General features: G+C 44.6%; 1 protein-coding gene across 4 annotated transcripts; it reads right to left on the reverse strand.

The window, feature by feature from the left end:
- Positions 1-225: 225 nt before the first annotated feature.
- Positions 226-17,384, reverse strand: NFYC (nuclear transcription factor Y subunit gamma). 4 transcript variants are annotated; one of them, XM_041417628.1, is made up of 9 exons: positions 17,272-17,384; positions 12,262-12,333; positions 11,036-11,149; positions 10,164-10,259; positions 6,618-6,791; positions 5,649-5,807; positions 2,397-2,504; positions 1,661-1,720; positions 226-1,067 (listed from the first exon to the last, which is right to left on the reverse strand). In XM_041417628.1, exons 1-9 carry the CDS (start codon positions 17,374-17,376, stop codon positions 951-953), a joined length of 1,005 nt encoding a protein of 334 aa, XP_041273562.1. In that variant the 5' UTR covers positions 17,377-17,384; the 3' UTR covers positions 226-950. The 4 variants fall into 4 exon arrangements, with proteins under 4 accessions (XP_041273562.1, XP_041273561.1, XP_041273564.1 ...); XM_041417627.1 differs by having other exon boundaries at positions 226-1,070; XM_041417630.1 differs by lacking the exon at positions 2,397-2,504.
- Positions 17,385-27,898: the final 10,514 nt, after the last annotated feature.

Raw genomic sequence — 27,898 nt, forward strand, 5'->3', positions numbered from 1 at the left:
GGCAAGGGGGACACCTGTGATGGGACAAAGGGGTCACGTGTGACAGGATAAGGGGGGCAACTGTGCCAAATGTCACAGATTTACCCCCAAACCCCTCCCACCTCATGAACTCTCAGCCAAGCCCTTGTCCAGGCATCCTGTGGCTGATTTCCCTGCTCCAGGTGTAACACTCCCAGGGATTCAGGCTGCTCCTGGCCCTGCATCTCATGGACAGCACACACAGGATCTGACAAAAGCAAATTTATTTCCTTTTATGAAGCTTATATTACATGCATGGACCAAAGCCAGGACAACAGGTAACAGCAGGGCTGGGGTTTTGTCCAGATTCCATCAGTTTTTCTGGAATCCAGAGGCCAAATTCAAGGATTTTTTGCTCTTAGAAAATACAATCATAATACAAGGAATGTTGTGTTTTTTTATTTTATTTTGTTTCACTTCAATTCCTCCTCCTCCTATTCCCTGCATACAGCAAATGCTCCAAAAAAGGAGGCAGGAGGGAAAAAACTAAACCACACACACTCCCCCCCTAAAAATTCCCTAAAACCCACAGAGATGGGAGGACCAAACCTAGCTCTATCCAGAGAAAAAAAAAATACAAACAGAACATCAGGAATAGAGCTGTGACAGGAGCAGTACCCTCAGGATTTTCCTAGAAATAAAACCATTTCCCACATTTGTTCAATGAGATGATCCAAATCCCTTCGGATCGCTTCTCTCAGGGTTTGGAAAAGCAGCTGGATACACAAAGATTGGTTTGGAAAATAAAAATATTGCATTCTTGGCAGAGTCTGCTGGATATTCTGGACATTCTGGGTATTCCCATAGCCAGCAGAGCGAGGTGGAGGTGGCAGAGCCTGCCACAGGCTCACTCTCAGCTGTGTTGCTGGGCCCAGGTGGGTCTGGCAGAGGTGCTCAGGGCTGGATTTGGGGACTTGTCACCAGGTCCCTGCTCAGTCCCCCGTCACCTGCGTGGCCTGGGTGTCCGAGCTCTGGTTGGTGGACTGGATGAACATGGGCTGGGTGATGTCCTGGCCCGCTGGCATTGTCACCTGCTGGATCTGGTACAGCTGCTGCAGACACAGAGGGTGACAAAGGAACCTCTGTTAGTGCTCAGCACACCCAGAACCCCCCCCAGACCTGGTCCCTCTGAGGCACCCCAAAATCCACCATGAGCTGCCACCAAATCTGCTGCTAATTCCCACCAAAGTCCTTCTGGGAATTCCTGATGCCCAGGCTCACATCAGGGCCCCTCTGTCCGTGGATTTCCCAGAGAAGCTGTGGCTGCCCTGGACCCCTTGGAAGTGTCCAAAGCCAGGCTGGACAGGGCTTGGAGCATCCTGGGATAGTGGAAGGTGTTCCCCACATGGTTGGAAGTGCATGAGCTTTAAGGTGCTTCCAACCCAAACCATTCCATGATTTATGATACTCATGGAGCACCCAGATGTTAAAACCCTTTTTTCCTGAATTAGGAATTTAGGATTTCACCAGGAGTGCCAGGGCCTGGATGAATTCAGAGTAAAGGCAGCAGAACTTTAAAAATCCACCTGAATTTTGACTGGCACAACATTCCCTTACCCTGCTGCAGGCCAGCAGTGCTTTAAGAGGAGGAACATGTGGATTTAGAACAGTCCCTGTGCCCCTTGTGCCCCCCAGTTCTTACCTGTCCATCTGTGAACTGGCTGAACTGCTGCTGCCCCTGCTGCACCTCTGTCTGTGTTATCTACAGAAATAAGAGCAGCTGATCACTGCCAGCCCTTCCCAGAGGGTCACAACCCCACCAACACCATCCTGCTGCTGCCTGGGGAGACGTTTTTAACCTCAGCCAACTTTTCCAGCACCCCAACCGCGAGAGGAACGGCAGCCACGGACACCTCCAGACCAAACACCACCTTCCAGACCAACACCAGGTCCTTCCAGACCAACACCAGGTCCTTCCAGACCCCAAATCAGGTCCTTCCAGACCCCAAAACCACATCCTCTCTGCTTCCCCTGAGGAGAATGTGGCCTCCAGGCCAGCGGGAAGGATCCCTCAAGCCTCAACGCCGCTCCCGACGTTCTGCCTTTCCTGCACGGCTCCTCCCTCACCCAGGCAAGAAGGAGAAGGAAAGAGAAGGTTGATGAGCCCAAAATGTCACCAGCAAGCAGCTCAGAAGCAGCGGGAGCTTCACCCAGAGCCACACACACACACAAACAAGCTCTGCATGCAGCTCTCACGGACACCTAAAGGAGGTTCCCGCTACGCTCCTTCATTTTTTAATTTTTTTTTAAAAAACTCTGACAAACAAGAAGAAAAGAAAAGTAGGAATCCTAACCCAAGAGGTGGTTGAAATCCCCTGGAATTCGCAGCTTCAGGAGCTAGGGAAGAAGCCTTGGAGGCAGCTCTGTGGAGTGCATACCTGCTGTGCATTGGTTGCAAGCGTCTGGATCTGCCCCTGGACTACCTGGGTGCCTGACACGGGTTGGGCTAAGCGGATATACTGCAGCTGGCCAGCATTCAACTGGACCTGGAGACAGGTGGAGGGGGCAGGGAAAGAAAATGAAACAGGTCACTCTGCACCCTCAACACACAGCAAAATCCCCTGCTCGATTCCACCACAGGAGATGGGAGTTATGGGGGAGCTTTCCCCGGGAGCTCCACGGAATTCCGAAGGGTTCCCAGCAGGAATCGCCACAAGGGACCCTAAAGGCAAAAGCCCAGGGCACAGAGCTCCAGGACATCCCTCAGGCACCACATTCCTCCTTTTTTTCCAGGCTGGGAAGGGTCAGTTAGTAGCTAAAGCATATTAATGGCTGTTTCTCAGGGGTTTGGAAGCACTTGTGGTTACAAGGATTAAGTTTTACTCCTTTGAGGCAGCGTTTCACATCAACTTTTAGGAGCTGGCAGCACCAAATAATAAATATCCTGCACCCCTAGCAATCATATCCTGCACACCTAGCAATCATATCCTGCCAAAAATTAAGGAATAAACAGGAATTTCACCCACAAATAGAGCCAGCAGAGATGGCAAACCTCAAAGATATTTTTGGAGGCTTTGAAGGCAGCTCTCTGCCAACACCTGTCAAGTCCCACCTGGCCCAAGCTCAGCTTTTTGGTGTCAGTGCTTCATGTGAGAGATTCAACCCCAAATTTATTCCCTAAATCCCCTAATTTTGGATGCTTGGGAATGTGGGACACGAAGAAAATTCAGTTAATAGACACCTGAGAGCAATAAAAATGTCACAGATATCATTGCTGCATGTTCCTTCTGTTATTTAACTTTACAACATTGAGATTCACAGTTTTGAGGGTAATTTCATACCAAAAAATCAGTTTTGTTTTTTTAAGAACACACAGAACACTCTAAAAAACTGCTGACTGATAAAGAAGTGCCTGGTATGTGGTCCTGGCATTTCCACAAAAGCTACCAACTCCCCCATTTGTGTCTAAAAGCTCCAAAATTATTTCAAGAGCAAATAAACTCCTCCTGAGCAACAAAACTTCAATAAAGAATTGGTTTCTGCATTGAGATCTGCAGGGAGGTCAAGTTTTCCATGCTGGGGGAATTAGGTTTTAATTACATTATTAAAAGATGGTGGAAGAGATTTGGGAAAAGTTCTTCAAGCAAGGAAAGGAAGCTCCAAAGAACCTGCCCAAAACGAGGTCTGGGTAAGACAAAGATTAAATTTATTATAAAATTCATATGGCCAAACAATTATCACTTCATTGATGGATTCACTTCCAGTTTTTCTCTGTTAAAAATTCACTTTTCCACTCCATTTCTGGAATAAAGAGCAACAGGAGTGTGCACAGCACCAGGAACGTGTGGAAAACCAGGAGTAAGATGTCCCAACACTCCAGAGGCACTTCCAGTTTCAGGAGAGTTTCCAGCTCAATTTGGGTGATCCAAGATTCTCTGCTGAGCCATCAGAGTGCACAGAGCTGACAAAAGATGGCTCTGACTGTGCCAAAAGAGAAAGGAAATAAAGGAGAAAAAAAAAAAAAAAAGAAAGAAAAGCAAAGCAGGAAGAGCAGAACTGACCAAGGACTGGAATTTTGTGGAGACAAATCCAGGTTTTTCTTCAAGTTTTATTTTATTTCACCTGCTGGAAGCTCCTTCAGCACCAGCTGTGGTTCTTCAACTGAATAATCCTCCTGGTTGCAGCCAAACAGGATCTCTGCTGGATGGGGGGCTGGGAATTGGGATTATTCCATCCCACATGGCTGCTTTGCAGTCTTGGAGCTGTCAGAGATCCGGGTATTCCCAAAAAGATTCCACAGCAACCCCTGGCAGCTCCTGAGGAGCAGCCACAGCTCCCTGTTCTCCCACAGTCCCAGGAAAGAGGGAGGAAAAAGCAAATTCTTGGTCAAAACCAGACCCTAAAACCCCTGCAGTCTGTCCAAAAACACAGGATCACTTCCCAAAGGATCCCCCTGGATTTTCTTCAGGAGGTTTTGGCCCTGAACAGCTCCTTTGTAAGGAATTCTTTCTCCCAAGAGATGTCCAAGCCCCTTTCTGCAGTTCCATTGTTCTCTGGAGACAAATCTGAGCTGTCCTTTCTTGCTGAGGATCCACTGGAGATCTCCTTCCATAATTCTTTGAGGAACAAGTCTCTCAGAGAGATTTTCACCAGGAAAAGAAGACAAAAAAAAGAAAAGGAGAAGAAGGAAAAAAAGAAACGGACAAGAAAATGCAGACAAGAAAAAGGGTTCCTTGTAGTAAAAAAGACAATTTGGGAATTCCTTCCTTCCTGATCAACACCTCAAGGCAGCAGGAACCAGCTGAAGACTCAAGAGATGAAAAGAGCTGGAAGAATCTGGCAGCTCCCCCAAGCCAAACCCTTTCCAAGACGCTCTGACCACGAGCAGAGGGAAGCTCAGCAAGGCTGGAAAGGCAAAAACCTGTGTGAAAGCTCCAATTTCACAGCAAAACTGAAATCCAAGTGAAAAGCCTGCCCTTGGGTGACCTTTGGGCTCTGGAACACAGAAGTGGCTGATTTTTGTTTATTTTTTTCCTCTAACAGGTGTGATATTTTCCAGCTGGGAACCAAAAGCCACAGCTTTGTTGTAATTCTAAGTTAATGTGACTTTTTTGACTTCTGTGTTTACTTAGGACAGATTTCAGAAAGTTTGGGTTACACTGGGCACCCAAAATCTCATTTTTAAGGCTGATGTAAAAGTGAGGATGTATCTCCTGGTTCTGCAAAACCATTTCTCCAACCAGCTCCAAATATTTTGGAGAAATATTTCTTTTAACATCAAAGTTTATTAATAACTCCCAGATGGCAACTTTCCCACTCAGCCTGCCAGGTCACGACTTCAGATTGCAGAGGCACAACCAAGTAAAGGCAAAAGAAATGAATTCTCTTTTATTCAAACCAGGCTGTGGTAAAGAACTGAGGTTTAGCCAGGAAATATTTGATTTATTGCTTCCTAATCACAACTATTTCACTCAGGGGAAGGTGTTTGGGGTGGGCAACGAGTCTGGACTAAATGAGTTCAGATTTATTCCCCCCTTCAGGTCACACTTGGTTGGTTTTCCTAAGTGCAGGAACCACACCACTCAATCCAAACTTCCTCTGCCAGTTAACAAAGCAAACAGAAACAAGCCTCATGCTCACAAAATTTGCTCAGGGGGACTTTTCCACCTTTCCTCCTGGCCAAATCTTACCGGGATCTGTTGGATTTCTCCCGTGTTGGTGATGATTTGCTGCATCACTTGCATGGTTTGTCCTGTGCTGCTCTGAGCCTGCTGGCTCTGGCCCTGAGGCTGGGCCTGCACGATCTGGACCTGCTGCCCCTCTCCCACCTGCATTGTCACAGGGGTGGTCTGCACAAAGGAAAAAAACAGGGATGAGGATCAGGAGGTGGAAAATCCATGAGGTGCCAGGATTTGGGCAGACTGAGCCTGTCCTACACCCACTGATCGTTGCTGGGGATGGGGCAGGCCTGGCCTACACCCACGAAATGTGGGGATTAAACCACCACAGATGGAGCTCAGAGCCTGGGTGAGGCACTGTCCTGGAGGATCTGATCCAGGAACAGGACCAGGAATCCCATTTGGCCCTGAAAACCTGAGGCTGTCCCACAGAAATGTTCAAGGTAAGGCAGGACAAGGATTGGAACAACTTGGGACAGCAGAAGGTCCCTGATCATGGACCAGGGTGAGATTTGAATTCCTTCCTTCCCTCCCATCCCATTCAGGGGTTAAACCCGTAATTTCCACTCTGTCACTGCTGTTCCTGAGCAATCCATCCCTGAGGATTTCCCTCAGCCCCTCAGGCCTGGCTCACCTGGCCCTGCTGGGGCAGGCCTGTCTTAGACCCAGATTAAACCAGCACAGATGGAGCTCAGAGCCTGGGAGAGGCACTGTCCTGGAGGATCTGACCCAGGAACAGGACCAGAAACCACATTTGGAAAGGAGAGCTGAGGCTGTCCCACAGAAATGTCCAAGGTAAGGATTGGAACAACTCAGGATGGTCCCTGGAACACCTTGGAAAGTCCCCGATGGTGGAACAGGCGAAATTTCAGTTCCTTCCTTCCCTCCCAACCCACCCCAGGGGTTAAACCCGTGATTTCCACGCTGCCACTGCCATTCCTGAGCAATCCATCCCCGAGGCTCCCCTGAGGCCTGGCTCACCTGGCCCTGCTGGGGCTGGGCGATGATGATCTGGCCCGGCTGGATGGTGGTGGTGGCCGTGGTGGTCTGCTGGCCCTGCTGCTGGCCCTGCACCTGCACTGCTGCTGGCTGCTGGGCCAGGGTGAAGTAATACTGCACGGGCTCGGCCGGGGTGACGGCCTGGCGCACCTCCTCCTGCAGGGAGACAGCGGGAACGGGGATGGGAACATGGCACCCGCGGCCAAACATCCCCCCCAGACACATCCCCTGGCAAAGGAGCTGCCACACCTCCCTCAGAACGCTTCGAGTCAGGGTGAGCTGGTAAAAGCTCCATTATTCAGCTCTGTGGAAATCAGAAAAGTGTGGATAACGTGCCTTAAAAACCTCAGCACCTCGCTGCTGAGGTGGAGTCACAGTGAGGAGGAGAAAATGAATCAAATGACCAGAGCTGACAGCCATGGAACTTCCTTCCAATTGCAAATGCCCCAGGAAAACTGACAGAGCCTCCCCTGTCACCCAACCCCTCTGCTGAGCTGCCTTCCCCACCCTCCACGAGCTCTGGTGTCAATAAAAGCCATGGATTTGAAGCTCGCTGTCCTGTCTGGAGTTCTTTATTTATTTTCCAGGCTGACAACCCTTCCCTGCTGTGGGAGCAGGGACAGCTCGGCAGTGGGAAGAACCAAAGCTCTGCTCTGCCTCCCTGGCAGCAGCAACGCTGCCTTCTTTCATCTCAGCAGAGAAAAGCCCCTCAAGATCAACGGCATTCCAGGATTTTCTGAGATTATGGGATGTAGATAGTGCAGGATCAGAATTCCTGAGCTCCCCAGAGCAGATGCAGCTCCCAGACGTTCACTCCATGGCAGAAGGCGTAAACAATCCTCTCCCAGCCACCTCGAGTTCACAGCTGAGAGTGTAGGATGTTTACACGTGCTACAACATGGGACATTCCCACCTCCAACAGCCTGCTGGAATCCCTGCTTTTCTGAGGCTTGCTCATGGATTCCCCTTCAGTTGATCCAGCTGGGCAGGAAAAGGAAAATTCACATTAAACAGGAGCATGTCTGGGTGAGCAGTGGGCTGGAGCGAGGAGTTTGTTGGCTTAGAAGATGTTTTTTAGAGAGGAGAACAACTCAGGAGTTACTCCTGGGAGGTTTCCCAGAGTAAGAATCCCAAAAATTCAACTGATCCCAGCTGGTTGTAAAAAAAGACCAACTCTGAGCCTGGCTCTCAGGGCAAACATCATCACAACCAGCAGCAAACACAACATTTCCCACTCCTGCAGCTCCCTGTTATTCCCATTCCCCTCATTCATTCCTCTGAAGGAAGGAGTAATAACATTTAATAAATTCAAATATATTTTCACCAGGGTAGGTCTGCAGTGAACCAGCAACCCACAAGAGCTGGGGCTGCTCTCAGCCCAGTCCTTAGGTTATTTCTGGATGCTCCAATCCCCAATTCCAGCTGAATCCTGAAATAATGAAGGCCACTGAGACCTCCTCTGAGCATTTATTCCAGGATGCTCAATCCTGTTTGCAGGAATGGCTTTAAATCCAAATCTGCTTCCACTCCCTCCCAGCCCAGCGTTTGCCATCTTTTATTTCCAGAGCAACACAACACCAGGATTTCACTCCCAGCTCCTCCAAGAACCAACACTGCCTTGTCAAAGAAGAGATAAATCCAGATTGTAACACCAGGCAAAAATAAAAAAATAATTTAAAAAAATCCAGGCACAGGCAGCTTTTCCACTGGTTTTCTCCTGTAAATCCTTAACCTACATTCCTACATTCTCCACCCAAATTTTCCTGCTGGAAAAAGCATTCCTGGTGATCACAGATGGGTGAGGAACATCTCCCCAAACTCATTCCCACCCAAAATCCCCCAGGATTTCCTGGCTGGGATGGATCAGCAGTTATCCCAGATGCTGTAACACACTCCTTAAGTGCTCCAGGAAAATTCCCTGGATTCCAGAGCCTGGATGTTCTGTAATCACAAACTCCTGATGGGAATCAAGCAAGGAGAAGACACAGGGAATGCTCTCTCCTCCCAAACATGGTGCACTGCCAAAAATAGAAAAGTACAGGAATGAGGCACCTCAAGGAAAAAAAAAAAGAAAAAAGTGGATTTCCAGTGCCAGAATGGAAATTTCAATGATTTCTGTAAAACAAGTTAAAGAAGAGCAGCTCTGGGGGCTGTTTTGTCTTTTAATTAACACCAAACTAATGAGTTTGGGAGAAATCATGAGGATTTATGTTGATATTTCTATTTTATGTCGAGTTTCCTGCACACCTGGCATGCTGGTTTTAACCACAGGAGCAGCAGGATGGACTCTCCTAGATTTTGGGACATGGAAAAGTGTTTTCCTTATTTTCTAGACCTTCTGGAAATCAGGATGGGAAGTGAAAGCCAGCTCAGGGCACCATCCCAAAGGAAGAGGTGTGGATTCCACTCCCTCCCTTCACTGTCACTCCAGGAGCACCACCAGGACACTTCCAGGCACAAAATCAAACAGCAGCCTCCAAAACCCAGCTCCAAATGGGAATGCTGCTCTGGACACTCAGAGCAGACAGAATTTTCCATGCTAGCCAGGATTTAGAGTGAAACAGGGGGAAAAGAAAAAATCCACATCAGAGACAAACTTCCAAGCCAAGATGTTCCACAGGATCCCAAATTCCCCATTTTTTTGGGACAACTTGGATTTTTCCACGCTGCAAACCTTCAGAAACAGCAGGAAAGTGTTGTTTAAACAATAATTTCAATTTTCTTTTTTTATTGCAGGAGCAGAATTATCCGAACAGGGCCTTGAGGGGAGCCCAGAGTTTTTATCCAGCAGGGAAATTGGAAGGAAAGGGATGAGGAATCCCTGCAGCTCAGCTGAGAGCAGCAGCCTGCTGCTGTAAACATCCGACTGAAAGCTCCTTCCAGCACCTTCCAGCTTCCAGTCAAGGATGTTTACAGAGGCACTGACTGCCCCAAAGGATGCAGGAGGGGGATTTTTCAACCCAAAATGCGATAAATCCATTTTTTTTTCAAGTTAAATTCTTCCCACTGGCACCATTTGGGATCAGAACTGTTCAGGAATGGGTTTGGTTTGTTGGTCAGACTGGTGTGATCTCCACTCAAGCTCTACTTCCATAAAAACCCAGTGGGTTTTAGTTTTATTTATCAATTTTGCTTTTATTTAAGAATTTAAGAACATGAAATTTAAGAATTTAAGAACCTGAAATTTAAGAATTTAAAAACTTGAAATGAAAGAATTTCACAGAATCACAGAATAATGAGGTTGAGACTTCTAAGATTATCGTGTCCAACCTAAATTTAAGAACTTAAAGAATTTAAAACCATGAAATTAAAGGATTTAAAAACATGAAATTAAAGAATTTAAAACCATGAAATTAAAGGATTGAAGAACTTGAAATTTAAGAATATAAAAACCTGCAAACCACAGGAAATAAACCAGAGAAGAACAAAGCTCATGTTTAAATCCGTGTTGCTTGATCACCTCTGTTTTCATCAGGGGCTGAAACCACGTTGAGGAAAGGACAAAAATTGCAGAATTTTGTGTCTCACCTGCCTTTTTGGAGGCTTCAGCTCATCCCTGGGCACGATATCGATCAGGAAATCAAACTGATCAAACTTGGTGATTGCCATGGCGATGTCATTCCTCTGCAACAACAAAGGGAAAAATTCCTCAGCTCCGGGAGGGTTTTGGCACTGGATAAATGAAATTAGAGGTTTAAAGCTGAGGGGAAAGAGGGGGAATGTCTCCTGCAGGTCCCAGCTGGTGGAAATTCAGTTTTGTGCTGAGCAAAGCCTCCAAAACGTGCAATATAAATGGTTTTGAGCAATTTTAGCTCAGTTTAATGGGTATCAGTTGTGGGTGCCTGCCCCTAAATTAGCAAGTCCTGCCCAAGAACAGGAGAGCTGATGTGGGCCTGAAAATCCCAATTTTTCCCCTGAGCTGAGGGCCTGAATTAATGGTTGTTGCATTTTCCAGTAGTTCTGCTCAATATGTAAGACTAAAAGTGAAAACCTCCTCTTTTTCTCCATAAAATGACCTTAAAAAGTTATATTTTACTCTTCAACCATTAAAAAAAAATGAATTATTATTGAGGAAATGGATTCTCTAAAAGAGCCAATAATCTGTATTTTGTTGCATTTTTATTTTCACCTCCACAAACCAAACCTATATATACAAATTTAGATTACAACTAACAACAACAGTAACAACCAGAAATTCAGGAGCTGCAGAGTTGTTCCAGCAGCTCAGCTGAGAGATGCAGATTTGTGTTTGGGTGGGTTTATTTTAATTAAATTAACAAAAAAAACCCCTTTCAGCTGGGCAGTTCAGTGCCTTGCTGTGTACAAAACACGGCTGCTGCTGTGGAAAGAAGGGGTGGGGAAGGGATTTGGGAGCAGCTGGGATTTGGGAGCTGCCTCACCTGCAGGGTCCTGCGTTTGTTGTCCTCCGTGTGGATCCAGGCTCGCAGGGTCAGCTCGGTGATGAAAATCTGAGCGGCTTTTGCAAACAGCACAGGGGCTTCTGCACTGATCATCTGCCAAAAATAAATCACGTTATTGGCAATTTTAGCACTCATTCCTGACGGTGCAAAGAGGAATTTCACTGCCTGAGTGGAAGTTGGGTGGTTAAATGTGGATTTGGGGGAGTTAAAGATCACGGGAGAAGAGTTTTGGGTGGCTAAAATATTCTCTAAAGAGAATTGTTTGTCTTTTTTTTCCACCAAATTCCTTTTCCTTAAAAAACATCTGGCTCCAGTTTAACTCAAATGAAGCAGTTTGGTTATCAGCTGCCTTGGAATTAATGTTTATTAATTAACCTTTAAATAGGAATATTCCAGACAGGCCAGAGACTTTCCCTGCTCTCCACTCTGCCTTAAAATCTCATTTTCCCCTTTATCATCACAAATTTGGCTTTTTTTTTTTTGGTTCAGACACTGAGCTGGGCCCTCAAAGGTCTGGGATCTTTTTCCAGGGAATCTCAATAGAGAATTTTCAGGATCTCATTTAAATTAAGGGATGTCCTGACAGGAGGATGGTGTCACACTGAGGAGGGAAAAAAAAAAAAGAAAAAACAAAGAATTCTTTTTTTTTCCTCAAGAATTAAGTGACAGTTTTCCAAATAAAAAACCAGGGATGAGTGGAGCAGCACAGAGTCAAAAACTGCAGGTGATTCCTTTTTCCTTTTTTCTTGTGTCAGGGAGTTTTCACCAATTTGTGTGTCCTTGTCACCAAAATCCCAAATACTGGGATCAAACCCAGGTTATCCACCTGAATTATTGCTTCTTTTTCCATAAAAATGGAATTAGGTGGCACAAAAATCACTTTAAATCTTTGTGAGAGTGGAGAAAAACCAAGAGGGAACTTGAGAGGAGACAGTTAAGCACTAGGGAAAACAGGAAATAGCCAGAATTATTTTTGTATTTATTATACCCTTAAAGTGGTATTTATCACAAGAAAACAAAACTGCAAAATCAAAACCAAAATCCCAAATGTTTCTGCTTTCCCAGCTCACTTTAATTACACAAGGCCAAGAGAATTTTGCTAAAAAATACTTAAAAAATAATAAAAATGAGAAGAATTTCAAGGAACAATGGGTAAAATATCCAGGAAAAGGATCATAAATTCCAGGTAAAAATCCTGAAAATACCTTCACATCTTCATCCAGCTTCATGATCTTCTTAATCCGAGCCAAGGGCAGCTCCTGAACCCTGAAGTCTTTCTGCAGAGAGATTTGAGAGATTTTTACTGATATTTAATTAAAAATAAAGGTTAAAAATGTTAAAACAATCAGTGTTTTCTAGAACTGAACTGGTTAAAATCAGATTTATTCTCTTTCAGGTGTGGCAGCTCTTCCCAAGGGCTGGAAAGTCTCTTTTTTTTTGTGTTTTATATTGATTTATTTCTTCTGACAGACATTTATATTCATTATTTCACTTCCAAGCTGAAGTTTTCCTGAAGAACAGAATGTTTCTGATGTCACCCATTTATCCATCTATTTATATTTAAAACAACTCAGTCAATTCTGTTTCCTGAGCCCCAGAAACCACTGGAATTTACAAAAAAATCACAGGAGAAAATGAAGGTAAATAAGAGCTGGATGAAATCCTGGCTTGATTTGTACTTCTCTGTCACTAAATTCTAATTTTGGCATTAAAAACCTTGCAAGAACTTGGTTTAAAAGATCAGTTTTATGTTTTTAGGTGGATTTTCCCCTGTTTTACAGTCAGGAATGGTGGTTTAGGACCCTGGATTATCCCTCTGAGCCCAAATTTGCACCCACACATTCCCTGGAGAGAATTCCTGAGCTCAGGAAATCACCAACAGGCTTCTCCCTTCCCTGCAGACAAAAAGTGAAATTAAAATAAATAAATTAATTCAGTGTATTCCTGCCAGGAACTTCTAAAAAAAGGGAGAAAGGCTGAGGCTACATCCCACTGTATCAGGAATGCAGAATTCCTACTCACAAAAGACTTATTAAAAAAAAAAAAGAATAACAATCTTCCCTTCTTAACAAAAATGTCATAGGAAAATAATGGGAAAGTCATTTCTCCAGGGAAAAAGCACTGCAGGATGTGTTAGGGAAACAAAAGAGGGGGAAAATGCTGAAAATGCTGAGTTTTATTCAGAATTTCTCTTCTTTCCAATAAGGAAGTGCATGGCCCAGCCAGCATTTCAGCAGGAGTATTTAATTTAATTAATATCCAGCACATTTATCAACACTTATATACATTATTTTATATATATACATTATTAAAATGCATTTTATGCTATTTATTCTGCAAAGAAACCTGAGTGTGGTGTTCCTGCTGCAAACCAGAATTAATTTGTCGTGAGGCTGTCCAATCCTGATGGAAAAAGTGGAATTTTGAAGGATTTTGGGCAATAAAAGGGCAGGGACCTGTCCTTAAACACGTGAAGGAGTTGCTAGGACATGAAAAAATACCCCAAAAGGGTTTTTTTGTTGTTATTTTTGGTTTTTTTACAATTTTTCCCCTCATGTTTTTCCTTTTTTAAAGGGCCTTGTGAACCTCACAGAAAGCTGAGGGGTAAATTTTTAACCTGCACCACTTAAGACTTAAAATTCAACTTTATGAATGCTGGGGAGACACAAACAAATATAATAAAGTGATATTAAATAATAAAATATAAAAAAATACAATAAATAGTAAAAATATATTTAATTAAATAGAAATTAATATTAAATAATATGTTAAATAATATTAAAATATTTCATTCAGATGGGGAAAAAATTAAAAATTGAAACTTTTTTATTCCTTTAAGGCAGGCAGGCCACGTGCCATAAATCAGAAGGAGCAGCGTGGTGGGGAAGGGAAGCAGGAGCAGGAAAAGCCTCAGACACCAATTCCTCATCTTTGCTTTTCTCCAAATTAGGCCTCCTTGTCTCCACAGCCTCTTGTGGAGCTGAAAAGCTGAGCTCAGCCTAGGCCTGGTTCTTATTTATATATTTTTATATATATATTTATCCTGCTTCTCCAGGATTCTGCTGCATCCTTCCCCCTTCTTTAAACACATTTTATTCTTGTTTTTATCTTGAATTTTAGCCATCAAAAAAAAAACCCACAAAAGCAGGCAGAAATAGCACCAAAAATCAGGAGATCAACAGAGCTTTTACACCCATATCTGGGAGCAATTTTTAATAATAAACAGAATAAATGTCAGGATTTGATTCCACTGTGTTGGGATGATTTCCTGTTATCCCTTTTCTTTCCGTGTCCTCAGTTCCCAAAAATCAGGGGCCATCAGATTTTTTACCCCCACATCCACAGGAGTAATTTCAGAAATAAATAGAATAAATTCAGGATTTGATGCCACAGCATTGGGATGATTTCCTGTTATCCCTTTTCTTCCCTGCCCTCAGTTCCCAAAAATCAGAGACCATCAGATTTTTCACCCCCACATCCACAGGAGTAATTTCAGAAATAAATAGAATAAATTTCAGGATTTGATGCCACAGCATTGGGATGATTTCCTGTTATCTCTTTTCCTTCCCTTCCCTCAGCCCCAAAAATCAGGGACCACCACAGGAGCAATTTTAATAACAAACAGAATAAATGTCAGGATCTGAGTCTGCAGCATTGGGATGTTTTCCTGTTATCCCTTTTCTTTCCCTGCCCTCAGTTCCCAAAAATCAGAGACCATCAGATTTTTCACCCCCACATCCACAGGAGTAATTTCAGAAATAAATAGAATAAATTTCAGGATTTGAATCCACAGTGTTGGGATGTTTTCCTGATATCCATTTTTCTTCCCTTCCCTCAGTCCTCAAAAATCAGGGACCAACAGATTTTCCACACCCACATCCACAGGAATAATTTTAATAAAAAAAAAGAATATATTTCAGGTTTTCATTATTCCACAACTTTGGGATGTTTTCCTGTTATCCCTTTTCCTTCCCTTCCCTCAGTCCTCAAAAATCAGGGACCAACAGATTTTTCACACCCACATCCACAGGAATAATTTTAATAAAAAAAAAGAATATATTTCAGGTTTTCATTATTCCACAGCATTGGATTGATTTCCTGTTATCCCTTTTCCTTCCCTTCCCTCAGTCCTCAAAAATCAGGGACCAACAGATTTTCCACACCCACATCCACAGGAATAATTTTAATTTAAAAAATGATATATTTCAGGTTTTCATTATTCCACAACTTTGGGATGTTTTCCTGTTATCCCTTTTCTTTCCCTGCCCTCAGTTCCCAAAAATCAGGGACCAACAGATTTTTCACACCCACATCCACAGGAATAATTTTAATTTAAAAAATGATATATTTCAGGTTTTCATTATTCCACAGCATTGGATTGATTTCCTGTTATCCCTTTTCCTTCCCTTCCCTCATTCCTCAAAAATCAGGGACCACCACAGGAACAATTTTAATAACAAACAGAATAAATGTCAGTAAATTTCAATAAATTGATGATTCCATTGCTGGGATCTTTTCCTGTTATCCCATTTCCCTCCCTGCCCTCAGCTCCATTCCCAGTGACTCCTGAGCTGGCAAAGCAATAAATAGATCCCACTGACAGTTGAAAATTAAGCTGCCCATCCTTGATAAGCTGGATAATAAACCCCTTTCATGTGGAGATGAAACTCCAGCTCACAAGAATTCTCTGTGCTGAAAGAGGAGAGTAATTAATTCTGGTTATGCATACAAATTTCTACATCTGTTTCTTTAATCAACTATCTGCACACAGAAAAAAAAAAAATCAGCTTATCCTGGGCCTGGTGGATTTGTTTTTTTTTTTTTTTACTTTGAAGAGCTTGGCTTGGACTTGAAGTTTTTGTTTTTAGCTGCATTAAAAGCACCAGGAGAGTGATTTCTGGATCATAGGAATCCATCAATCTCCTTTCAAAAATCATTTTTATTATGTGCCCTTATCCCACACCTCTTGTGGGGATGGAAAAAAAGAGAAGTTGTTTAGCCCAGTTGTTATTCTCAGCCTAAATGGGATTTTTTAATCAGATGTCTTTAATTTAATAACACACCTGATAAAACACTTGGAATTTGAGTGATTTCAACACTTCAGGGCTGTCAGAGGAGGTGGTTCTGGACTAGGGCAGGAGCCTAAAGTCAAATTCATTCACAAAATAGGAATTAACAGGGAATTTAGGGAGGAGGGCAAAGTCTAAGCTGTATTTTACTTGTAAAAACTTGCTGTGGACAAGGGATCCCCCACAGGTTTATAATTCAGAATATGAACAGCAGCACAATGTCAGGTTTATCCTCAAATCCCTCCATCTTCTGGTACCTAAAACAGCCTCTGGCAGCTCCTTTTTCATCTTTTTCACCATTTTTAGAATCCCACCTCCTTTCCCTCTCAGGGGCAATTCCCCAGGATGCAGCCATGGCCATCCCTGAGCCTGATGAAAAACTTTCTAAATCACCTTTGGGTGTTGGTACAGCCCAGAAGGAGCTCCAGGTTCCACCTCAGAGAGGGAACATTCCCTGGAATGCTACAAGCCAGGCTGGATGAGGCTTGGAGCCTAATTTTTCCTCTAAATCTAAATATTTTAATTGGGATAGTGGAATTCCCAAGGAAGACCTGGAATGGGTTCTGTTTTAATTCCACATTTCCCAAGGAATTTAATTTCACACTTCCTAAGGAAGACTTGGAATGGTTCTGTTTTAATTCCCAACTCCTGTGCCCAAGGGACACAGGAAGATCTTTTCCAAGCTAAACCATTCCATGATTTTATGACTCTGCTACAATTCCATCTCCATTTTTCTGGAGATTCATGACTGAAGGATTATTCCTCACTTCCTAAACCACCTTATCCCATAGAAACATCAATTCCCAGATCCCAGAGCAGGAAGCTGAGCTTTCACAGAGATTTTTCCATTATTTTTCTGGAAGTAGCCCAGTCCTTAGGGATGCTCATGGTTCTATTTTAATTCCCAATTCCTGTGCCAAGGAACAGGGATAACCCTGAAGATCTTTTCCAGGCTAAACCATTCCACGATTTTATGACTTTGCTACAATTCCATCTCCTTTTTTTTTTTGGCTGATTATTCCTCACTTCCTAAACCACCTTATCCCACAGGAACACCGATTTCCCAGATCCCAAAGCAGGCAGCTGAGCTTTGACAGGAATTTTCCTCGTTTTTTCTGGGAATATCCCAACCCTGGGGCTGCTCACCACGGTGAGGTTGCGGATCTCCTCCATCACCCGTGGCCAGAAGCTCTGGAGGCTCTGCTGGGCATCGCTGTTCCCTGCCGTGCCAAAGCCACCATCCGTGGACATCCTGGCACCTGGGAGAGGAAAAAAAACGGAAAAAACCCATAAAAACCAGGAAAGAAACAGCACAGAAACAGGAGGAGGAACACCCAGGAGGAACACCCAGGAATGGCCTCAAATCGATGGGTTTAGGTTAAAGATTGGGAAGAAATTCCTTCCTGTAAAGGGTTGGGATGGATTTCCCAGAGAAGCTGTGGCTGCCTCGTCCTTGGAAGTGTCCAAGGCCAGGTTGGAGCCATGGATCCATCCATTCCTTTGTCCATCCATCTATTTATCCATGGATTGATCTATGGATCCATCCATCCCTCCATCCATCCATGGATCTGCCCATCTCTCCATGGATCCCTCCATCCATGGATCCATCCATCCCTTCATCCATCCATGGATCTGTCCATCTCTCCATGGATCCATCCATCCATGGATCCATCCATTCCTTTGTCCATCCATCTATTTCTCCATGGATTGATCCATGGATCCGCCCATCTCTCCATGGATCTCTCCATCCATGGATCTCTCCATCCATGGATCTCTCCATCCATGGATCTCTCCATCCATGGATCTCTCCATCCATCCATCCATCCATCCATGGATCTCTCCATCCATGGATCTCTCCATCCATGGATCTCTCCATCCATGGATCTCTCCATCCATGGATCTCTCCATCCATGGATCTCTCCATCCATGGATCTCTCCATCCATGGATCTCTCCATCCATGGATCTCTCCATCCATGGATCTCTCCATCCATGGATCTCTCCATCCATGGATCTCTCCATCCATGGATCTCTCCAATCCATGGATCCATCCATTCCTTTGTCCATCCATCTATTTCTCCATGGATTGATCCATGGATCCATCCATCCATGGATCTGTCCATCTCTCCATGGATCCCTCCATCCATGGATCCCTCCATCCATGCATCCATCCATTCCTTTGTCCATCCATCTATTTCTCCATGGATTGATCCATGGATCCATCCATCCCCTTCATCCATCCATGGATCTGTCCATCTCTCCATGGATCCCTCCATCCATGGATCCATCCATTCCTTTGTCCATCCATCTATTTCTCCATGGATTGATCCATGGATCTGCCCATCTCTCCATGGATCTCTCCATCCATGGATCTCTCCATCCATGGATCCATCCATCCCTTCATCCATCCATGGATCTGTCCATCTCTCCATGGATCCCTCCATCCATGGATCCATCCATCCCTTCATCCATCCATGGATCTGTCCATCTCTCCATGGATCCATCCATCCATGGATCCATCCATTCCTTTGTCCATCCATCTATTTCTCCATGGATTGATCCATGGATCTGCCCATCTCTCCATGGATCTCTCCATCCATGGATCTCTCCATCCATGGATCTCTCCATCCATGGATCTCTCCATCCATGGATCTCTCCATCCATCCATCCATCCATCCATCCATCCATCCATCCATCCATCCATCCATCCATCCATCCATCCATCCCCTCCTTCCCTGGATTTCCTTCCTCAGGATCCCTGAGCTCCCAAGAGGTTTAAGAGGAAAGTGGCTGCCCCAACCCCAAATTCTGCTGGAAAACAGGGACAGGATCCCAGGGAATGGCTGGAGCTCTTCCAGGGGGGATTTAGGACAAGGTTTTTCCCTCAGAGGGTGCTGGGAACATTCCCAAGGCTGCCAGAGCTCCAGGAAGGTTTGGACACACTCCCAGGGAGGGATTGCTCAGGGTTGGAGTAGATGATCCCTGAGGATCCTTCCAGGACCTTCCAGCTGTGCTGGGATGAGCTGAACCACCCAAAATCCAGGCTGGGAGAATTCCAATGAGGAGACCATGGACACATCTCTGAGGGAAACAGCAGCAAGGAAAAAAACCTTCCCCAAAAAAACCAATCCCTGCCAGCAGGGAATGAGGGAAAAGCTTTCCCAGAGAAGCTGTGGCTTCCCTGGATCCCTGGAAGTGTCCAAGGCCAGGCTTGGAGCACCCAGGGACAGGGGAAGGTGGAATTCCCTCCACCCCAAACCATCCTGGCATTCTGCAAACCCAGGATTCACCTCCAAGCCATCCACACCACCTCTCCAGGCAGGAAAACATTTTCTTTTTCCAGGAAAAGCTGAGGCCCCGCCGAATGCAGAGCAGATCCCAGGAATAACCCGACAGCTGCCGGAGCTTTTCCGCTCACCAGAGCGCGACACCCCTGGCAAACATCAAAATTCCCAAATCCTGCAGCAGCTGACAAAAACCTGGGAGCGTGAAGATGCCTCTGGATGGGTTTTTTTTTTTGGGGTTGTTTTTTGCACAAACGCTTTTTCTGCTCTTTTTTGGGTGCCCTGGGAAGGGGGAAGCAGCCATGGAAAATTCGTAACTTCAGCTCCTGGAAAACACAAGCTAGGGGGAAAAAATCTCAACCCAAAATCTCTGAGCCTGCAATTCCACCCTGAGCAGAATCCAGAGTTTTTTTCCTTGGAAAAACACCAGATCCGTGGCACAGCCACCTTCCATCATGGGAATCTGGACCCATCCAGAGAGGGCCGTGCACAATTTTTTGCTGGTTTTTAAATTTAATTTCATTTGAAATGTAATTTAATAAATAAATGTAATTTAAAACAGCTCCTTTCCGTACAAAATTCCCCCAATTCTGGGGAAAATCCCGTTGTTTTCCATGGAGAAAAGCAGCAATTCCTGCCTCAAATCCCATCTGTCCCTGGGATTCCAGCCCCCCTCATCCTGTCCCTCCATCCCTTATCCCAAATTCCTCTCCAGCTTCCAAAGGTGTCCAAGCAGCAGGAAAAGTTTAATAATTAAATGAAATAAAATAAAATAATTCAAGTTCATTAAGCACTGAACCCACAGCATCATCATCATTCCGCTGCAATTATTAAAATATTAAAAAATCCCAACATTATGGACAGGCAACAAATTAAAAACCAATTAAAACCAACCAGAATAATTAAGATTTTTTTTTTTTTTACGTTGAACACCGATTTATTAATCCAAAAAGATTCTATGAAATGATGTTCTAAAATCCAACAGAACAGTGGGAAAAGGGGATGGACACAAACTCAGGGCAGGCTGAAATTGCTTTAAAAAAAACCCAATTTTAACAATTTTAAACTGAATTTTTAAGAGGTTGAAAAGTTATTTCAAGAAATAAATTCAACCAGGGAGGATATCAGGGGTTCAGGCTGAAAAACCTTGGGTTGATCTTGGAAAAATCAACACCTGAGCACTCCAGGTGCCTCTCAGGCACTTTTTTTTAAGGAATATTTAGGATTTTTCCACCTCCAAAGGTCAGAATTGTGCAGCACATCCCCTGTGCTGCCAGCCCAGGGGGGTGGGAGGGAGCTGCATCCCAAATTCCAGGGAAATTTGGGATAAATAAATGATTTTAATCAATGATTTTAATCTGTGTATATACAGAAATTAATTTATTTCTGCATTTATTGATAAATATCTGTTTCATCCTATTATATCCAATGTTCCTATTACTGTCTTCACTGATTTTTTATAAATTAAATCATCCAAAAACTAAAATTAATTCTTTTTATAGAAGTTTTTCCCTTCTGCTGTTTAAATCAAGCCCAACCTGAAGTGCTCCAATGCAGCCAGGTTGGTTTTAATTCCTTTTTTTATCTTTTCTTTGATTTTTTATTGAAATAAAAATGCTTTGGTGTTAGAATGATGCAAATCTCCAACCTTTGTGGCAGAAAAAGGGACAATTCCTGCTCTGATTTCAGCAGGAAGTGAAATAAAGAGAAAATCCAAGAAAATCTCTTCAGCTTTTGGGAATAACTCCCAAAAAAAATCTCCTTTTTCAACTCCCAGGATGCTTTGGAGATCTCCTGAAGTTTGTTCTTGCTGTGGTTTTTAACCCTCTGAAACAAAAAGTAAATTATTCTTGATCACAATTAAAGAGTTTAACTAATAAAGAGCTTAAAAAATGTCAATAATTGATGATTTTAGGTTCAAAACTCACCGAATTTAATTCATTTGCAACACAATAAACCCTGAAATGAAGAAATCACCTCATGAGCCAAGTTAATTAAAATACAGATGTCAGCCCCATTATATAAATCCAAGAAATTAGCCTGATTAAATGAAATAAAAGCCAAATTTAGTGGCTGAAAGGTGACCTCGTGTGGGCTCCCAAAGCTCACTGAGGTGGCTCAAGGTGGGGACAGCAATGTCCCCTCCCCAAAAGTGTCCCCAAGATTTTCATTGGTGAAAAATTCAATTTAAAAATAAAAAAAAAAGAGAGGTTGTTTTACAAGGTTGGTGTTCCCAGGTTAAAATTTGAGGAGAAATTAGGAAGTAAAATGTAGAGAAAAAGCAAACTGAGGAAAATCAATTTTAGAGAGAATAAAACTTAAAAAAAATCAAACTTATATAGGGAATAAAGCTAAAAAAATCAAATTTATAGGGAATTAAATTTAAAAAATCAAACTTGTAGAGAATAAAGGTAAAAAATCCAAGTTATAGGGGATAAAATTAAAATAAAATCAAATCATAGAATTAAGTTTTTGAATTTAAACTTCTAGAGAATAAAGTTAAAAAATCCAACTTATAGGGAATAAAACTAAAGAAAATTAAATTCATAGGGAGAATGAAACCAGAAAAATCAAACTCTTATAGAATAAAATGAAAGAATCAAAATTCTAAAGAATAAAGCTAAAATAATCCAACTTATAGGAGACAAAACAAAAAAAATCAAACTCATATAGAAAATAAAGCTAAAAAATCCAATTTATGGGGCAAATTTTATCCAATTTTAATATAAAACTAAAGAACTCAAACTCATCTAGAGAATAAAACCAGAAAATCAAACTCTGAGAGAACAAAGCTAAAAAAAATCCAACTCATACAGAGAATAAACTAAAAAAAAAATTCAACTTCTAGAAAAGAACAAGAAAAAGAAATCCCTGGAGATTTCTGGAGCAGAAGGGACACCCAAATTCACTCCTTGAAATGGGACCTCCCTACCCCTCCAAAGCTGGAAAAAATCCAAAAGAACTGGAAAAATAATAAATAACAAACCATAATTTGTTAATAAATCCATTTCTTGCTGCTCTTGACCTAAAAAGATCAAGCAGAAGGGATTCTTCCCCAGCCTCCTGCAAGCTGAAGGCACCAAAATATTCCGAATTTTGGGTGGAATCGAGATTTCTGCAGGATTTTTATTGGAATTTTTTTATTCTGTAAGCTGCCCTCGTGCCCTGCCAACACTTAAACGTTGGATAAATCCTAATTTCTAGGGGAATGGATTATTCTAGGGGAATTATGCTAGGGAAAAAGAAATTATTATGAGGGAAATAAATTCAAATTTCCCCTTTTTGCTTCAAGATGCTGACGATGACCTTCACGCTCGCAGCAAATTCTCCAATCCTGGCCCACAGGCGGCTCCAGAAGTTCCTCCAACATTCCCCAATTATTAAAATGAGATTTTTGGGGACGTTTCTCCTCTTATTCCTTTCACCACCGCAACTGTGAGGGGGTGAAAATCGCCGAGCCGAGGCGCTGGGAGCGTTAATTTTAACAAAACCAGCCCAAACCTCACTGGGATAAAGGCCAAACCTGACAGGAGGCAAAGCTCAGCTCCAAGGCCCTGCACCCTCACCCTAAAACCCTTCCAGCAACTTTTACCGATTCACCGCGGTTCGTTTCCCAAAGCAGCGCTCTCAGCTCAACGATCCCCCTTTAGAGAAGGGAAAAAGGGGATTTTTCACCCCGAGGGGCATCCGGAGGAGCAGCAGCACCCCAAAGCCCAACTTTAATCCCGACCCCGCTCTACCCCCGTGTCCTTGACGCCTTCAGCCACCGCCAGCAGCTCTGCTATTTCTTTTTTTTCTTTCTCTTTTCTTTGTTTTTTTTGTAATTCTTTTTTTTTTCGGTCCAAAGTGCCGCAAACAAACTTTGTCCTTCAGAGCGGCGGCTCGCAGCGCTGGCATCTCAAGGTCACCGGTGCAGGCCCCGCTCCGAGCTGGGCTGCGGCGGGGCCGGAGCGCGCCCGGCCCGGGGCTCGCCGGGGCCCCGGGACCCCTCAGCGCCGCCGACCCCGCGCTCCCCCCGCGACCTTCGCCACCGACTTTCCCACAAAAACGACAACAAAGAGCCGCCGGCGCCGCCGGGGCTCCGCGCCGCCCCGCGCCCGCGCCCATTGGCCGCGCGCCCCGCGGCCGAGCTCTCCTATTGGCTACGCGCCCCGCGGCCCCGCGCTCCCATTGGTCGGCGCCGCGGCGCAGCCTCGCCGGCCGCTTCCTGCTTTAAAGTTACCTTGAGCGGCGGCCGCAGGGGTCAGGCAAGCCCCGCCCCTCAGCCCCGCCCCGATTGGCCGCCTCGCCTCCTATTCAAACGCCTGAGGAGGCCGGAGGGGACGGCCGCTGATTGGCCCGCGCGCCTGTCAATCACGGCGGTTCCCGCCACACCTTCCCGTCGGGGCGCGGGGCCGCACGTGCGCTCCGAGCCCCGAATTCCAGAAATTTTGGGATCTTTGGAAACGACCCATCCCAACCCCCTGGCAAGGCAGGGCCACCCCGGGCAGGTGACACGGGGACAGCTGCAGGTGGCGTTGGGATATCCCCCGTGGGATGAAGCTGTTCCTCGGGGTGCGGAGGAACGGGCTGTGGTGTTTAATTTATGTTTAATTTATGTTTAATTTATGTTTAATTTATGTCCTGTCCCTAAGCAGAGCCTGGCTCCATCCTCTCACACCCTTTGGGGACCTTTTATGGATGGATGGGGTTCTCTGCCAGCATTCCCTTCTCCAGACCCAGCTCCCTGGTTTTTTTTTTTCTCATAAGGATCCCTGAGAGCTCCAGCCTGGACAAATCTGGAATAATTAATTCCAGCAGGGTCAGGCCCAACCCGGCTCCCGCTGTCTCCTCATGGGGGACATCCTCCAGACCCCAAATCCTCTGCGTGGCCTCTCCGGAGCCTCTCCAGCAGCTCCATGTCCTGAGTATCCCAAAACTGGACCCCACAAGTGGTGGGAATGGGGACATTCCCTGGGAGCCACTGGGAACAGGGATTGGGATCTCCCACCAGGCTGCACCACAAACACTCCATAGGACGAGGGAAAATTAAAAATAACAAAGGAAATGAAAAGAGAGGCAGATTTTCCAAGTCCTTGGAAGAAGCCCCGAGGCTTGGGCAGGATGAATCCCAGCAAAATTCCCGTCAGGAAATGCAGGCTCAGCTCCAGCACCAAGAATTTCCCTTTGGTTTTAACCATCCCCAACCTCACTGCCCCCTCCAGCAGCACTTTGGGAATTTGGGAATGTTGTGGGGAAAAGAATGGGAATGGCCCACAATAAAAGACTTGTGGAAATCAGGGGATATTTTAACCTCTAGACACAAAAATCCCACTTTTATCAGCATCACCACGATGGATTTCGAGCTGTAATTCCAAGCTACAATTTCCTGCTGACAGGATTATCCAGGGGGAAAAATATTGGGAAGCACGGCCAAGCCCTGCAGATTAAATCTGAATCTGATAACGAGGAGAGATTAATTTAAAATTAGATCTTCCTGATGATTTGAGGGGAATAGAATTGGTTAAAACATGGCTTAAAAAAAATATAAATACACTCTGTTCTCTTCCTGTGGCATTCCTCAGATAAAAACCAGGGCCTGGAAGCTGTGGAATTCTGACTATTGGAATTATGTGAGGTACTTTGGGTGGTATGAAAAACAAAGCCAGCACCTTTCCTGCAGAAGAGAGGAATGCCTGGCTGGAATTGTGGAATTCTGAGGGGTTCTGAGCGGCCAAACTCATTCCCCTGTGCCTTGTCACAGCCCCACAAAGCTGCTCACGGTGTTTAGTAATTAATTGTGACAATAAAAACAGGTTCATTTTGGGAAGTTCTACAAGAAAGGGTTTATTTGTATAATCTTGGCAGTCCATACAATAACAGGTTTATTTGTGGGGGAAAAACACCCCCAAATTAATTTTGGGAGACCTACAGTAATGGGTTTATTTGTGGGGGGGGCAAAACCCCAAATTAATTTTGGGAAGACCTACAGTAACAGGTTTATTTGTGGGGGATAAAAACCCCAAATTAATTTTGGGAGACCTACAGTAATGGGTTTATTTGTGGGGGGGGAAAAACAACAAATTAATTCTGCGACATTCTACAGTAAAGGGATTATTTGTGGGGGGGAAAAAAAACAGTAAAGGGTTTATTTATGGGGGGAAAAAAAAACCCAAATTAATTTTGGGAGCCCTACAGTAATGGGTTTATTTGTGGGGGGGGAAAAACAACAAATTAATTCTGCGACATTCTACAGTAAAGGGATTATTTGTGGGGGGGAAAAAAAACAGTAAAGGGTTTATTTATGGGGGGAAAAAAAAAAAACAAATTATTTTTGGGAAGACCTACAGTAATAGGTTTATTTGTGGGGTGGGAAAAACCTCAAATTAATTTTGGGAGGTCACACAGTAATGGGTTTATGCAGGGTAAAAATCCCAAATTAATCTTGGGAGTCCATACAATAACAGGTTTATTTGTGGGGGAAAAACACCCCCAAATTAATTTTGGGAGACCTACAGTAATGGGTTTATTTGTGGGGGGGAAAAACCCCAAATTAATTTTGGGAAGACCTACAGTAACAGGTTTAATTATGGGGGGGGACCCCAAATTAATTTTAGGAGCCCTACACTAAAGGGTCTGTTTGTGCAGGGTAAAAATCCCAAATTAATTTTGGGAGTCCATACAATAACAGGTTTATTTGTGGGGGATAAAAACCCCGAATTAATTTTGGGAGGCCTACAGTAACAGGTTTATTTGTGGGGGATAAAATCCCCAAATTAATTTTGGGAGGCCCCACAGTAATGGGTTTATTTGTTGGGGGGGGGAAAAACCCCAAATTAATTTTGGGAGCCCTACAGTAACAGGTTTATTTGGGGGGGGGAAAAACCCCAAATTAATTTTGGAAGCCCTAGAGTATCAGGTTTATTTGTGGGGGATAAAAGCCCCAAATTAATTTTGGGAGGCCCTACAGTAACGGGTTTATTTGTGGAAAAAAAACCCCACTAAATTCATTTGGGAAGCCCTATAGGGTTTATTTCAATCATTGCAGCTGTTGTTGCTCTGAAATCACAGAGGGTTGGGATTCATTTTGGGAAGGAATTCTTTCCTGAGAGGGGCTGGGGTGGAATTGCCAGGGAAGCTGGGCTGCCCTGGATCCCTGGCAGTGCCCAGGGCAGGCTGGAGCAGCCTGGGACAGTGGGAGGTCTCTGCCCAAGGAATGGGGTGGCACTGGATGGGATTTAAGGTCCCTCCCAACTCCAGAATTACAGAGTTACTGGGAAAATATCTGGAGAAAGGAATGCTCTGACCCCTGTAGGTGTCACCTGCTCTCTGAGGCACTTCCAGCAATCCCTGATTCCTGTGGGGCAGGAAAATGTGCTTGGACAAACAGGATTTATCCTCATCATCACAAACTAACGAGGGACAGGGGAAAAATGCCTGGCTCAAGGTCACCAGGACTGTTGGGATCACAGCTGGAATGAGCACTCAGGGATCTGCTGGATCCCAGAACAGCCTGAGCTGGAAGGATCCTCAAGGATCATCCAGTCCAACCCCACAACCCCACCATCTGGGAGTGGTGTCCAAACATTCCTGGAGTTCTGGCAGCTTTGGGAATGTTCCCGTTCCCTCAACACCAAAAACCCCAGAACATTTCCCTAAATCCAACCTGATTCCCCCCTGGAACAGCTCCAGCCATTCCCTGGGATCCTGTCCCTGGTTATGCCACAGCCAGGTGTGTGACACCGTTGTGACCAGGTGAGCTGAGGCTGTCACAGAGCACGAGGACAAACAGACCCAGCAGGAAGAGCCCAGCCCAAAATCAAAATCTCATCTCAGGAAAAACCTAAGGAAAGGCCCAGGATGTTACCAGGGAAGTTTGATGGTTTGGTTTGTAGGGCTGGAGGAAAAGCTCACGGGATCTGAACTGTCCCTGCTCAGACAGCAATGGAGACAGGGAGGATTTATTCCCAAATCCATGGAAAATATTCCACTCACCAAGAGAAATGGCTCAGAAGAGCTTCGGGAAGTCACATTCCAGAAGCAGCCAGGACTATTGTTCCTTCCTCTGTGACAACCTGGAATCTGCCAGAGCTCCAGGGCTGGAGGTGGCCCTGGGACAGAGCTCAGCCACCCCAAAGCTGCCCTGACACCCCCAAACACCTGGAACCCCCCTGAACAAAATCCCAGCCAGCCCCAAAGAATTCCTGGTTATCCAGGCCACTCCCAGACTGCTGGGATTTACCAGTTACCTGGGGCATTTCTTTTATTCCCTCAGCTCGGGAAAAAGCAGGATTTAGGGAGACCAAAGGTGTTGTCACAGCTCTTGAGCACAGATTAAAAAATGCCTGAGAAAATACCAGAAACCCTTGACTGCCTTGTTGTAGTCCTGCCCAATGTTGTGGCAGAGCCTGAAGAAGCTTCTCAAGGCTTGGATGGCAAAAATCCCAAAGATTGGTAAAACAGAATCATGGAATGACAGAATGTGAAGGGTTGGAAGGGATCTTAAAAGTCA

This window comes from Onychostruthus taczanowskii, unplaced genomic scaffold (genome assembly GCF_017590055.1).
Source record: "Onychostruthus taczanowskii isolate IOZ18803 unplaced genomic scaffold, ASM1759005v1 scaffold56, whole genome shotgun sequence".
Taxonomy (NCBI): Eukaryota; Metazoa; Chordata; class Aves; order Passeriformes; family Passeridae; genus Onychostruthus; species Onychostruthus taczanowskii.

Coding starts and splice junctions, on each gene's coding strand:
- NFYC (XM_041417627.1), bottom strand. CDS start 17,376: ATGTCCACGGATGGTGGCTTTGGCACGGCAGGGAACAGCGATGCCCAG. Junction 6,792..10,163: donor TGAAGCCTCCAAAAAGGCAG/GTGAGACACAAA, acceptor GTCTCCCTGCAG/GAGGAGGTGCGCCAGGCCGT. Junction 1,721..2,396: donor TTGCAACCAATGCACAGCAG/GTATGCACTCCA, acceptor TTATTTCTGTAG/ATAACACAGACAGAGGTGCA.